The sequence below is a fragment of the Melospiza melodia genome (assembly GCF_035770615.1).
Source record: "Melospiza melodia melodia isolate bMelMel2 chromosome 7 unlocalized genomic scaffold, bMelMel2.pri SUPER_7_unloc_1, whole genome shotgun sequence".
Taxonomy (NCBI): domain Eukaryota; kingdom Metazoa; phylum Chordata; class Aves; order Passeriformes; family Passerellidae; genus Melospiza; species Melospiza melodia.
In genome coordinates this window covers 4,988,664-5,003,403 of record NW_026948497.1, presented here as the reverse complement: position 1 = coordinate 5,003,403, position 14,740 = coordinate 4,988,664, and the positions used below count along the sequence as shown (strand labels likewise).

At 55.5% G+C, this 14,740-nt stretch overlaps 1 protein-coding gene across 1 annotated transcript; it reads left to right on the top strand.

Annotated features, from left to right (window-relative positions):
- Positions 1-391: 391 nt before the first annotated feature.
- LOC134432717 (uncharacterized) lies at positions 392-9,617 on the top strand. The gene is made up of 7 exons (XM_063181611.1): positions 392-522; positions 887-1,891; positions 2,295-3,323; positions 3,746-4,744; positions 5,173-6,177; positions 6,580-7,587; positions 7,845-9,617. Exons 1-7 carry the CDS (start codon positions 508-510, stop codon positions 8,724-8,726), a joined length of 5,943 nt encoding a protein of 1,980 aa, XP_063037681.1. The 5' UTR covers positions 392-507; the 3' UTR covers positions 8,727-9,617.
- Positions 9,618-14,740: the final 5,123 nt, after the last annotated feature.

Here is a 14,740-nt window from a genome sequence, read left to right as displayed (position 1 = left end):
TGTTGCCCCAATGTCCCCCACAAGGCCCAAGTGTCCCCCTGATATCCAGCTGGGGATACCAGGGACTCACCGGGGTCCTGTTGGGGACCTTGGGGACACCCCTGTGTCCTTCTCTTGGGGACACTGGGGCCACCCTGACGTTCGCTGTGCCGCTTTGGGTTACCACGATGTCCCCAATGTCCCTTCAGTGTCCCCAACAGGACCCTGGTGTGTCGCCCGTGTCCCCAACAGGACACTGGGGGACACTTGAGCCTTGTTGGGACCCTGAGGGGACACTGGGTGCCGTTGGGGACATCGGGGGGACATTGGGCACACTGCCCTGGCCCCGAGGGGGGAGGAGGGGGGGCAGTGACATCACCTCTTCCTGCTTCCTCCATCTGGCTGTGTCCCGTTCCTGCTTGTCCCCAACCGTCACCCGGGCATGTTTGTCAGCCGGAGTGGCCCCAGAGTGTCCCCAAGGCATCCCCAGAGTGTCCCTGGAGTGTTCCTGGAGTGTCCCCAGCTGCCATGGAGCCCCTTGAGGTGCGATAATTCTGGAGTGGTGGTGGGGGGAGGAGACAGAGGGGACACGGGGGTGACAGGGGGGGGGGAGGGGGGAAAAAGGGGGCAGTGGGGGATGGAGGAGACACGGGGGTGGTGGGAGGGGACAGGGGGTCGCAAGGGGGACAAGACGGTGTAAGAGGAAGGGGGAGGGTGACAGAGGGGGATGGGGAGGACAACAGGGGGTGGCGGGGGGTGGCAGAGAGGTCGGGGAGTGACAAAGGGACAGAGGGACAACAGAGCCCTCCAGGGAGGTGACAAAGGGGACCCCGGGAGGGGACAGGGGCCTCTCCAGGAGGCTGTAAGTGCCACTAGGTCCCTGACACCTCCCCTGTCCCCTCCCCAGCTGTCCCCGGCCCTGCTGCAGCCACAGGACACCATGGTGGCCATCCTGGGCGAGCTGCTGGCCACCCTGCCCAGTCTGGATGAGACGCTGTCCGTGTCCCTAAGATGCCTGTACTTGGACCTGGTGAAATTCACCAGGGACCTCCGGGCCACCCTGTACCGCACTGATGACACATGGTGGCATCGGGATGTCACCACGGATGATGATGACCCTCCCACCTCCCGGAGCCAGGCCCTGGCTGCCTACGAGAGCACCCCATTTAACATGCAAAAGGATATGATATGGAGGGACTTCATACGGCAGTGGTCGGTGCATGCGCTTGTGAACAGCTGGGCCGAGCTGGCCAGGGCGGCCACCAAGCTCCGTGACACCTGCAGGGATTTGGCCACCAAGGCGGCCACTGAGGCGGCCAATGCCACTGCCCGGGCCAGGGAGCTGCAGGACAAGGCTGCCCGTTATGGGACAGCTCAGGAAAACATGGTGGAGCTGGGTCAGGCCCTGGGCAGGGAGGAGGGGGCTGAGGTGGTGGCCAGGCGTGAAGCCCAGGTGAGGAGAGAGGCCAGGGTGGCTGCCAGTGAGGCAAGAAGGGCCACCATGGAGAGACAGTGGATGGAGGTGGCCCTGGGGCTGCTGGAGCGCTTGGTGGCCGCGTCTGAAGAAGCCACCGCGTTCCCCCGGGAGCTGCAGCGCCTGCTCAGGGGCACCAAAGCCACCCTGGAGGGGACAAATGAGGCATCCCCCGATGTCCCCAAGGACGTGGTGAATAAATTGGCCATGGCTGAGCGGCTGTGGGAGGCCAATGCCCGACAGGCTATGCGTCACCTGGTAGGGACACTTCCAGACACCATCAAGTTCTTGTTCACTGGTGATCCCACCAGCCCCAGTGTCTGTGGGGTGGCCGAGCGGTGCCAAAGAGCCATCGAGGACATCCCAAGACTCCTTCAACCCCCAGAGTGTCCTCAGAGTGTCCCCAAGGTGTCTCCAGTGAGCATGGAGGTCCAAGAGGTTTGACGGGGGGGGAAGGGGGTAAGGGGGACAGAGGGGACATTGGGGGGGAAGGGGTGATGGGGGATGAGGAAGGGGGCAATGGGGGATGTGAGGACACAGAGGGATTGGTGGGAGGGGACGGGGTTGCAAAGGGGACAGGAAGGAGTGGCAGGAAGGGGGGAGGTGACATGGCGGGGGCAGTGGGAGATGGGGAGGTCACGGGGATGGGGGTGTGGCAGAGGGGACAGGAGAGAGGCAGAGGGTGGGAGGGGCTATGAGGGGAGGGTAAGGGGGTGGCAGAGGGAACAAGAGGCCGACAAAGGGATGGAGGGAACAAAGGGGCCGCCTCAGTGGCAGGGGGCCACCCCCAGAGGCCATAAGGGCCACCAGCTCCCTGACACCTCCCTTGTCCCCTCCCCAGCTGACTCCGGCCCTGTTGCAGCCACAGATCACTGTGGTGACCATCCTGGGCGAGCTGCTGGCCACCCTGCCCAGTCAAGACGAGATGATTCTGCTCAGCTATGCAGGGAGACTGTGCAAGGACCTGGAGGACATCACCAAGGACCTCCGGGTCACCCTGTACTGCACTGATGACACCTGGTGGCACAGCAATGTGACCTCCGATGATGATGATGATGCTCCCACCTCCGATGATGATGAACCTCCCGTCTGCTTGAGCCGGGCTCTGGCTGCCTGGGAGAACACCCCATGGACCCCCCAGAACCGTGTGACACGGGAGGCCAGCAAGTGGCAGCGGTCGCTAGCTGTGCTTGTGGACAGCTGGGCCAAACTGGCCACGACAGCCACCCATCTCCACGAAATCTGCAGCTGGATGGCCACTGAGGCAGCTGACATGGTGGCCACCGCCCAGGCCTGGGAGCTGCAGGCCGTGGCTGCCCGTTATGGGACAGCTCAGGAAAACATGGTGGAGCTGGGTCAGGCCCTGGGCAGGGAGGAGGGGGCCGAGGTGGTGGCCGGGCATGGAGCCCAGGTGAGGAGAGATGCCATGGTGGCTGCCAGCTGGGCAAGAAGGGCCACCACGGTGAGACAGCGGGTGGAGGCGGCCCTGGGGCTGCTGGAGCGCTTGGTGGCTGCGTGTGACGAAGCCACGGCGTTCCCCAGGGAGCTGCAGTGGCGGCTTAGGGACACCAAGGCTGCCCTGAAGGGGACAAATGAGGCATCCCCTGATATCCCCGAGGACTTGGTGGCCAAGGTGGCCGAGTGTGAGCAGTTGTGGGAGGCCAATGCCCGTCTGGTCAAGGATCACCTGTTGAGGGCAGTTGACGACATAATCAAGTTCTATTTTGATGGTGGTCCCGTCAGCCCCAGTGCCTGTGAGGTGGCCGAGCGGTGCCAAAGAGCGATTGAGGACATCCCAAGGCTCCTCAGACCCCTGGATCATCTCCAAGATGTCCCCAGGGTATCCCCAGTGAGCAGGGAGCTACAAGAGGTGCGAATGGGGGGGGGGGGGGCTGGAGAGAGAGGGGGAGAGAGAGGATGCTGTGGGGAAGGGGAAGCAGCAATGGGGGGGACATGGAGGATGGTGAGAGGGGACAGGGGGTCACAAAGAGGACAGGAGGGGGAGTGACAGGAAGGGGGGAGGTGACAGAGGGGTGGAGTGGAGAAGGGGGTGATGAGTGGCAGTGGGGGGTGGGGGTACATAGGGGGAGGGGACATAGGAGGTGGGAGAGGGGGCAGCAGTGGGAGCAGGGGGACGGAGAACCTATGAGGGGAGGGGCAGAGAGTGGCAGAGGGAACAAGAGACTAAGAAAGGGATGGAGGGGACAAAGAGGACCCCTCGGGGCCAGGGGGCTATCCCAGGAGGCTGTAAGTGCCATGAGGTTCCTGACACCTCCCCTGTCCCCTTCCCAGCTGTCCCTGGCCCTGCTGCAGCCACAGGTCACCGTGGTAGCCATCCTGGGCGAGCTGCTGGCCACCCTGCGCAGTCAGGCCAAGATGAAGGTCGTGTCGGCATTGCGCCTGTACTGGGATCTGGTGGACTTCACCAAGGACCTCTGGATCACCCTGTACTGCACTGATGACACCTGGTGGCGCCGGAATGTGACCTCCGATGATGATGACCCTGTCACCTCCTTGAGCCAGGCCCTGACTGCCTTCAAGAGCATCCTATGGACTCGCTGGAACCATGTGACAATGGTGGCCAGCATGTGGCAGGGGTCAGTGGCTGCGCTTGTGAACAGGTGGGCCCAGATGGTCAGGAAGGCCACCAAGCTCCGTAACACCCGCAGGAGGGTGGCCACTGAGGAAGCCAACAGGGTGGCCTCCGCCACCACCTGGGCCAGGGAGCTGCAGGCCAAGGCTGCACGTTTTGGGACAGCTCAGGAAAACATGGTGGAGCTGGGTCAGGCCCTGGGCTGGGAGGAGGGGGCCAAGGTGGTGGCCGGGCATGGAGCCCGGGTGAGGAGAGAGGCCAGGGTGGCTGCCAGCGAGGCAACAAGGGCCACCGTGGAGAGACAGCGGGTGGAGGCGGCCCTGGGGCTGCTGGAGCGCTTGGTGGCCGCATGTGATGAAGCCACCGCGTTCCCCCGGGAGCTGCAGCGCAGGGTTGGAGACATCGAGGCCACCCTGAAGGGGACAAATGCGGTGTCCCCTGATGTCCCCGAGGACTTGGTGGCCAAGGTGGCCATGGCCAAGCAGCTGTGGGAGGCCAACACCCGCCTGGCCAAGGATCACCTGCTGGGGACACTTCAAGACACCATCAAATTCTTGTTCACTGGTGGTCCTGCCAACCTCAGTGAGGTGGCTGAGAGGTGCCAAAGAGCCATCGAGGACATCCCAAGGCTTGTTCGCCCCCAGGAGGGTCCCCAAGGTGTCCCCAAGGTGTCCCCAGTGGGCAAGGAGCTCCAAGAGGTGCAACGAGGATGAGGGGGGTGGGGGGGGACAGAGGGGATAGTGGGTGGGGAGGGGAGGGGGCAATGGGGGATGGGGGCGATATTGAGGATGGTGGGAGGGGACAGGGGGTCACAAAGGGGACAGGAGGAAGTAGCAGGAAAGGGAGAAGGTGATGGGGTGGGGGGGACATAGCGGGGAGGAGGCAGTGGAGGATGAGTGGGAGATGGGACGGTAGGGACATAGGAGGTGGCAGGGGGGGTCAGAGGGGAAAGCAGTGTGGACAGGGGACAGGAGGGGCTACGAGGGGAGGGGCAGGGGGTGGCAGAGGGAACCAGAGGCGGACAAAGGAATGGAGGGGACAAAGGGGACCCCTCAGTGGCAGGGGGCTATCCCATGAGGCTGAAAGTGCCACCACATCTGTGACACCTCCTCTGTTCCCTCCCCAGCTGTCCCCGAACCTGCTGCAGCCACAGGTCGCCGTGGTATCCATCCTGGGCGAATTGCTGGCCACCCTGACCAGTCTGGATAAAATGATTCTGCTCGAGTCTCCAGGGTGCCTGTACAAGGACCTGGATGAATTCACCAATGAGCTCTGGGAGACCATGGAGTGCATTAAGGGCATCTGGTGGCGCGTCGATATCACCTTGAACGGGGATTTCTCTCTCATCTCCCTGAACCAAGCCCTGGCCGCCTACAAGAGCACCCCATGGACCACCTGGGACGATGTGACAGAGGAGGCACTCAAGTGGCAGTGGTCAGTGGATGCCCTTGTGAACAGCTGGGCCAAGCTCACCAGGGCAGCCACTGAGCTCCGCAACACCTGCAGGGTGATGGCCACCAAGGTGGCCACTGAGGCAACCAACACAGTCGCCCGGGCCAGGGAGCTGCAGTACAAGGTTAACCATTATTGGACGGCTCAGGAAAACATGGTGGAGCTGGGTCAGGCCCTGGGCAGGGAGGAGGGGGCCGAGGTGGTGGCTGGGCATGAAGCCCAGGTGAGGCAAGAGGCCTGGGTGGCTGCCAGCGAGGCAACAAGGGCCACCATGGAGAGACAGCGGGTGGAGGCAGCCCTGGGGCTGCTGGAGCGCTTGGTGGCCACGTGTGACGAAGCCACCGCGTTCCCCCGGGAGCTGCAGCGCAGGGTTGGGGACATCAAGGCTGCCCTGGAGGGGACAAATGAGGCATCCCCTGATGTCCCTGAGGCCTTGGTGGCCCAAGTGGCTGTTGCTGAGCGGATGTGGGAGGCCAATGCCCGCCTGGTCAAGGATCACTTGACGGGGACACTTAAAGACATCAAGGACTATTTCAATGGTGGTTCCGCCAGCTCCAGTGCCTGTGGGGTGGCCGAGCGGTGCCAAAGAGCCATCGAGGACATCCCAAGGTTCCTTCGATGCCCAAAGCATCCCCAGAGCGTCCCCAAGGTGTCCCCCTTGAGTATGGAGCTCCAAAAGGTGTGACGGGGGTTGGGGGAGGGTTGCAAGGGGAACAGAGAGGCGGAGTGGGGGCAATGGGAGATGGAGGGGACACGGGGGGTGGCGAATGGGACAGGGGGTCACAAAGGGGACAGGAGCGAGTGGCAGGAAGGGAGGAGGTGATGGGGGGGAGGGGACACGGGAGGGAAGGGGTCAGTGGAGAATGAGGAGGACACGGGGGGGGTGGTGGGGGGTGGCAGAGGGGGCAGCAGAGGGGCGGGGATGGGAGGGGCTATGAGGGGTGGGGCAGGGGGTGGCAGAGGGAACAAGAGGCTGACAAAGGGATGGAGGGAACAAAGGGGACCCCTCAGTGGCAGGGGGCCACCCCCAGAGGCCGTAAGTGCCACCAGGTACATGACATCTCCCCTGTCCCGTCTTCAGCTGTCCCTGGCCGTGCTGCAGCCACAGGTCACAGTGGTGGCCACCCTGGGTGAGCTGCTGGCCACCCTGCCCAGTCAGGCCAAGATGATGCTGCCTGTGTCCATGGCAAGCCTGTGCTGGGACCTGGTGTTCTTCACTGAGAAACTCCGGGTCACCCTGTACTGCACTGATGATGCCTGGTGGCACTGCAATGTCACCTCCGATGATGATGGCCCTGTCACCTCCTTGAGCCAGGCCCTGACTGCCTACAGGAGCACCCCATGGACGACTCGGAATCATGTGACAATGGTGGCCTGTGATTGGCAGGGGTTGGTGGCTGTGCTTGTGAGCAGGTGGGCCCAGCTGGCCAGGAAAGCCACCAAGCTCCGTGACACCTGCAGGGATTTGGCCACTGAGGCGGCTGACAAGGCGGCCACCACCACCACCCGGGCCAGAGAGCTGCAGGACGAGACTGCTCATTATGGGACAGCTCAGGAAAATATGGTGGAGCTGGGTCAGGCCCTGAGCAGGGAGGAGAGGGCCGAGGTGATGGCCAGGCATGAAGCCCAGGTGAGGAGAGAGGCCAGGGTGGCTGCCAGCGAGGCAACAAGGGTCACCATGGTGAGACAGCGGGTGGAGGCAGCCCTGGGGCTGCTGGAGCGCTTGGTGGCCGCGTGTGACGAAGCCACCGCGTTCCCCCGGGAGCTGCAGCGCCTGCTCAGGGACATCGAGGCCACCCTGAAGGGGACAAATGCGGCGTCCCCTGATGTCCCTGAGGACTTGGTGGCCAAGGTGGCCATGGCTGAGCGGCTGTGGGAGGCCAACGCCCGCCTGGCCAAGGATCACCTGCTGGGGACACTTCCAGACATCATCAAATTCTTGTTCAATGGTGGTCCCGCCAGCCCCAGTGCCTGTGTGTTTGCCGAGAGGTGCCAAAGAGCCACTGAGGACATTCCAAGGCTCATTCGACCCCTGGAGCATCCTCAGAGTGTCCCCAAGGTGTCAGCAGTGAGCATGGAGCCCCAAAAGGTGCGACAGGGGAGGGGACGTTGGGGAGGCAGACAGAGAGGACACAAGGGGGTGGAGGGGTCATGGGGGGAGGGGGCAATGGGGGATGGGGGGCCCACGGTGGGGAGGGGACATGGGGGCCGGTGGGCGCTGGCAGCGGGGACAAGAGGCTGACAAATGGACGGAGGGGCAAAGCAGAACCCCTCGGGGGCATGGGGCCACTGCAGGAGGCCACAAATGCCACAAGGTCCCTGACACCTCCCATGTCCCCTCTCCAGGTGTCCCCTCCACAGCTGCAGACGCTGGTGGCCGTGGTGGCCACCCTGGGTGAGGTGGTGGCCGCCGTGACTGGGCCACACTGGGGTACGTGCCTGCGTGACTCCCCAGACTCCCTGCATAAGGACCTGAAGAACTTCACCCAGAGCCTCCGTGCGATCCTGAACCATGGCGGTGTCACCTCCCTTGGCCACCCTGGTGTCCCCTCCCTGAGAAGGGCCCTGGCCACCCTCTGGGCCACCCCTGGGACCCCCTGGGCTGATGTGAGAGCTGCAGCCAAGGCATGGCAGAAGTTGGTGGCCAGGCTTGTGGACAGCTGGGACTGGCTGGCCAGGGAGGCCACCAAACTCTGTGACATCTGGGGGAAGGTGGTCCCAGACCAGCAGCTGATGGTGGCCCTGGGCAAGGAGGTGGTGGCCTTGGAAATGGCCACGCACAATGCCCAGGTGGCAGCAGCCACCAGTGAGGCCATGGGAGAGGCTGTGGCGGCCACCAGGAGGGGACATTGGGCAGAGGTGGCCCTGGGGCTGCTGCAGCGCTTGGTAGCCACCTGTGACAGAGCCACCTTGTTCTACTGGAACATGGAGTGGTGGCTCAGGGACATGAAGGCCATCCTGAAGGGGACAAATGAGGTGTCCCCTGATGTCCTCCAGGCCTTGGTAGCCAAAGTGGCCAAGTTTGAGTGGCTGTGGGAGGCCAGCACCCACCTGGCCAAGGATCACCTGCTTGGGACACTTGGGGTCATCGACAACATCCTCTTGAGTCCCTGTGGTGGCTGGGGTGGCCCCGGTGGCCCTGGCAGCTGCACAGTGGCCAAGCAGTGCCAAAAAGCCATTGAGGACATCCCGAGGCTGCTGCAGGAAAGTTTCACATGGGAGCACTGACATCATTGGGGACATCGCTGCTGTCACCTGTGCAGTATTTGAGACAGATTTGGGGAATTTTCTGGGAATTTTCAATGATACTGTCCCAAATCCTGATGGGAATTCCTGGGGTGACATCACTGGGGACACTCTGGGGACACTCAGGGACACTCTGGGGACAGTCAGGGAAAGGGGACAGGGGTGAATGAGTCCCCTCAAGAGCTTCCAGCTTTCCACTGTGCCTGCAGCCCAGCTGGGTCATAAATGCCAATTTAATAATTGCCTTTTGCACTTTTGTATTGCCTTTTACGCATTGTTATTGATCACCACCAATTTGATACGGTGTTCGATACCGATATTGATTATTGATGATTCATTGTAGCTGCTGGTTGGTGCAATATAATCTCTTAGTTCATGTGTGCACCATACAGCCTATTAATAAATGAATGAATGAATGAATGAATGAATGAATGAATGAATGAATGAATGAATGAATGAATGAATGAATGTCCTCTGTATTCACACCGGGCTGATCTGAAGTCTGTGTCAGACACATCACTTGACCATTGTCACTGCCATATTTTCTGAAAAAATCCTCTTTGCCCAGGATTCTTCTCGTGGGAAGCCGTGAAGCTTCAGAGAAAAAAGAAAACTATTATCTGATTTGCTTCTCCTGTGTTTTGCTGCTTTGGAATGTGGTTGGAGATTGTTTATGCAACATGTGAATTGTTTTTACTTAATGACCAATCACCATCCAGCTCTGTTGGGACTCTGGAAGGAGTCACAAGTTTTTATTACTCATTCTTGTTAAGCCTTCTGTCTGTATCCTTTCTCTATTCTTTAGTAGATATTCAGTATATCACTCTTTAATATAAAGCAATACCATAAAATAATAAATTAGCCTTCTAGGAACATGGAGTCAGATTCTCAGTTCCTCCTTCATCCTGGGGACCCAGCAAATACCACAGACCCCACTGAGGGACAAGTGGTCAATAAATCCACCTCAATGTTCCTTGAGGGGAGCACAGCAAGGGAGCTGCTTCAAGGCGCTGTCACTGAGATATTTCCCCTTGGAAACCCTGGGTGGGAGGCAAATACACTGGAGCAGGTGGCAAAATTAAAATTATATCAAAGCCTCGTGGAATGTGGGTTAAAACTTGGGGTCTCTAAAGCTGTAAATTAGTCAAAGTTTTACCCAGTGAGGCAAAATTATGATGAATCACACACTGATTTTTGAACAGGTGAAGAGATCTGCCATCAAATATACTGATGTAGATCCTGAATCGACTGATGGTAAAGAACACCTGGTTTTGTTTTGTGTGGGTCAGGCTTCAAATGATATAAGAAGAAAAGATAAAGGGAGTTCAAGACATGGATAAACTGCTGGAGGTTGCCTGGAAGGTATTTTGAGACAGGGGCCCAACTGAAAGAGTTAATCCCAGCCTAGCAAGAAGGCAACTCTGGAAAAGTCACCCAAGAAAGCTTCCCCTCTGGAGAAGGCCCAGAGTGCATCCTGTAAGAAATGGGGACATTGGAAAAAGGACTGTCCAGCGCTGAAAGAAAAATCATCAGTCCCTGTTGTAGCAGTGGTCCCCCAAGGGGAATAATGAGCATTGACTCCATGATTGCAGCAGGCTGATCAATCGCTTTGTTATACCATACTTTACTACTAAGAATAACCCATGGCCCTTGCCTGACAGTCACAACACACACATGGATCCAATTGGTCAATCAAGCCAAACAACCATCGCCAGTGGCCAATTGTTCTGGTTTGAAAGTAAAACCAGTGAGAGACTCCAAGTCAGAAATGCAATTTATTAATAAATGGGAAAAAACCAAAATACATGCTATAATACAAAAGAAAAACCACTGAGAAAGTCAGAATTCAACCTGACACCCTGCTAGTTAAGGCAGAAATGGCTCCTGGAGGGAGTTATCTCTGAGTCATGGGCAAGACACTGATGGGTCCATTAACAAGAGATAAGGAAAAAACAATGTCCCTCCTGGTTTCAGTAGCTCTTGAGGATGGGAATAGAATACATCTTTATATTGGAACCTAGGACATAATCCACCCCTTATTCTACTACCATTTATACCCGAACCAATACCCTCTTATGTGTATATATATATATATATAACTGATATAGATATATACATATGTAAAAATGTATATATAATACAGAATGAAACTTTACACACAGTTCTCACTTAAAATGAGGTCTCCTTGTGGTACACAAGGAGTTTCCCTATCCTTCTGCATTACCCACCCAGTGTAACCAGTTCCTTGAGCACAAACCTTGGTTCCCCACTTTTGGCGCCAAAATTATGTTCTGGTTTGAAAGCAAAACCTGTGAGAGATTCTAAGCCAGAAATACAATTTAAAAAAGAAAAAAAAAACCCAACAAACATGCAATAATACAAAAGAAGACCACTGACAGAGTCAGAACACAACCTGACACTCTGCTAGTTAGGGTGGTGGTAGCAATAAAGATAAAATGGTGTTGTTGATGTAGTGATCCCATAGGAAAGATCTGGTAGCTCTTGTCCTCTGGAAACCAGTGGGTAAGGGTGGCCCACTCTGTCCAAAAGCCCAGATTACATCCAGGCTTAGCTCCTCCCACTGGGCAGGGCATCTCCCAATGGGCTGATATCGTTCTGAGTCATGATTAGTCCTTGATTGCCCATCAAACAGAAACGGCTGCTGGAGGGAGTTATCTCTGAGGCAAGGCACTGATGGACCCAGAAACAGGAGATAAGCAAAAAACAATGCTCTGTGGCCCTGGTTTTTTATGTTTTTCTGCACCTTCTGATGTTTACATTTTTGTAAGGAACTTTCTCCCAAACTTTATGTAAATAACTTATTGCTTTGCATTCTTTTATGGAGGAGGAGAAATTTGATGGCCTGTTGATTGTCCAGTGTCATTGGAGAGATGGCACTTTCACCCTTCAATCCACGGTCACTTTTGGAAATCTATAAATGCCACAGTCAGAAATTAAAAGTGCTCTTTTTTACCTTGGGAGAGCTGCGTGTCCACATCGTGTTATTTCCTGTCCTGTAGCGACATCTGGTGGCCTTGGTGTGTTGAACAGCCATGGTTGAGGTCATATCGTTTAACTCCCCCTCCCAGTTTTGGCGTGGCGACTGCGAGCGTTTGGCACTTTCCCTGCAGCTCTTGAGATAATGGCAAATCCTGTGGCTTTCATGGAGGATTCTCTGGTTTTGGACCTCTGGAAGGGTCTCATGGAGCGGAAATAGATTTCCGTTTCCTGGAGTGATTTTGAAAGATTATTTCTGTGGGCCAGAGAGCAAGGGTTTTTTTCCAACCCTGCAGACTCATTCTCTAGGGAGGCATGGTCTCTTGTGGAAGGCCAAGAGCTTTTTGATGATTGCACGATAGACGTGGTATCACTGCTGGTGCAGGGGAAAAAGTTTGACGCGATTTGGCAGAGGTCTGGGTTTTGTAGCTCTCAGAGATCCCAGGGGGACCCTTCTGTCCCAGATGTGGATGAGGGGGTGTAAGAGCCTAAACGATGGATGTGGGACTGCAGGCAGCTCTTCAAAATGCAATTTATTACATCCAAGATGTTACAGCAGTTCAGGGTCACGGGCGACAGGCATGTGCCTACATCTGCCAGCTCCAGCTGCAGGCAGGCCTGGAGACCCGCATTCCTCACTCAGGCTCTTACTGATGGCACCCCACTTTGAGCACCACTATAAGCTAGAAGATGTTTTTCAGTTTTCTTGCAGTGGAAAATTCTGAGACCTTTTTTCTACTTGCACCATTGGCAGGCTTGTTTGCCTGTGCTATCTTTCTGCTCGGTAAAAACATCTTCTTGTTTGAGGTGAGTTTATCCTTTGCTCTAAGCCCTAAAACCCCCTTCTAACTAACACACCCTTTGCCTCCTTGCTTATCCAGTAAGACTGGCTCAGCAATTCTTTTCCTCTACATCACAACTTGCTTCCATCTCTATTCCATCTTCAGATTCTCCATTCAAAAATCTTTCTGCCCAGCACACACACCTGTGAGACTTTCTTGGCAAACTTTCATCCTTCCCAACAGAAGTGGGTTTCCCATCCCACCTTCCTGTGTCTTCCCCATGGTCACACAGACAGAACCACAGGTCAGCCCGTGGGGTGCACCCTCTCTGTCGAGCTGGGGGACGTTGGGCTCTGACTTTGGGGCCTGTGACTCACACGGGTGCTGCATTGATCTTCCTCACCACCTCCCTCATCTCCCTCATCTCCTCTTTGAGTTCCTTGACCGTGGCAGAGACATGAGCCTGCATGGGGCTGTTGATCATACTCTCATAATTTCTGTGAAAAATGCCAATCACTTGGTTTTAGAATTTTAAAAGGTTAATAGTAATAAAACAGTTATAAAATTAGTTATATAATTAGCGTAATAAAAATTTGAAAAATTTGGATTAAGACAATACAAGACAATAAAAATAAAGAGTTACAAAGAGTCCAGGTACTTCTTTCTGGACAGAATAAGCCCAAAAAGGGGACACCTGTTAACAAAGGATTAACCCTCAAAAACTATAGCCTGTTGCATATTCATACACCTCATAATGCATAAATTCCATTCAAACGCAGGATTCTGTCTGGTCAGTGTCAACTTCGTCGTCTTAATCCTGACAGCGTCTTAGGGCTGAGCAAGGCAGGAAGAAGTTTGTTTCTTCTGATAATGGAGCAATAAATTCTCTTTATCTGAAAGATTTAGATGTCCTGTGGCTGCTATCTGGTGTGAGAACCTCATTCCTTTGTTTTTAAAAATATCCCATGTAATGGATAGCCCTGTTCACTAAACCCCGATATAGAAAGCCATATGATTGTGAATAACAAATACATGGTCAGCCTGGTCAGCCTTATGATTGTGATTAAGAGATACATAGTCAACCATGTGATTAAGAAATACATAACTGCATAACCTAAAAATAATATATATCAAGTTACTATTGTTTGCGAAATTCAACCATGTATTGCGCAAACACTAACCATGCGAAAGGCTAAGGTTTTAGGAACTAAGAAGAGCTAGCCGAGAAACAGAAACCAGCCAAACACCACCCCATATAAGGAAGGCAAGAGCTCCGAGGTCAAGAGTACAGGCCTGAGGAAGACTTCAAGCCTTCATCCAGCGACCACCAGAGGGTAGAAGACGACCCCCTAGCAACAACTGGAGCAGGCGCCAAGGGAAGAACACGTCTACGGAAATGGACTCGTATAAAAAAGGAACTTGTGAGATACTGGGTGCGGCAGTTGGTGGAGTTGGACTCCCCACAACTCCCCTGTCGCCCAGCGCTGCTTTGTTTATTACCTATGCTTGCTGTAATTAATAAATTCCAATTGGGCAACTTAACTCATTGCAGAGTTCCATTTATAACAATTTGGTGCCGTGACTCGGATGGTCATAGGTGAGGGAGCGAAGGTGTTTGGGAGGCGTCCCACCCCATTTTTGGGTGGCCTAACATCCGACCTTCCTACCATACGTCCACCGACAAACCTAAAACTTTAGGTAATAAGCAAAGGGAGACACCAGTGAACCCCTTAATCTTCTGTGCACAGGGTCCGGACCAAGACGCAGGACACATAAGTTTGGGTCCCGGAGTGCAAAGGCACTCCGGAAGAAATGAGATCCGTCCGGTTACAGGATGGACAGAAGAATGCTCCAGATGAGCCCGTGGAGGGCGAGGGATCCTGGAGTGCGAGCAAGTGAGGTGTGCGTGAGAGGGGAACCGACAGTCGGATTCCCCAAGTGAGTGTGGACCCTCAGTAGTGCGGTTCCCATTAGTCCGCGAGGACGTGGGCCATGAACAAGGGGAGACGAATGGTGATTTGTGTATGAGAGGCACTCCAAAAGGATGGGACAGGGGAAAAGCAAGCCCCCTATTTTCATTAGGTTTCTCCGGTGCCAAAAGATAGTTCGTTGGGGTTTATGTTAAAAAATTGGAGACATTAGAAAATTGGAGACATTTTCCAGGCACTAAGGAGAAGAATAAAGCTAAGACGATTCACTATTGTGTTGAAATTTGGG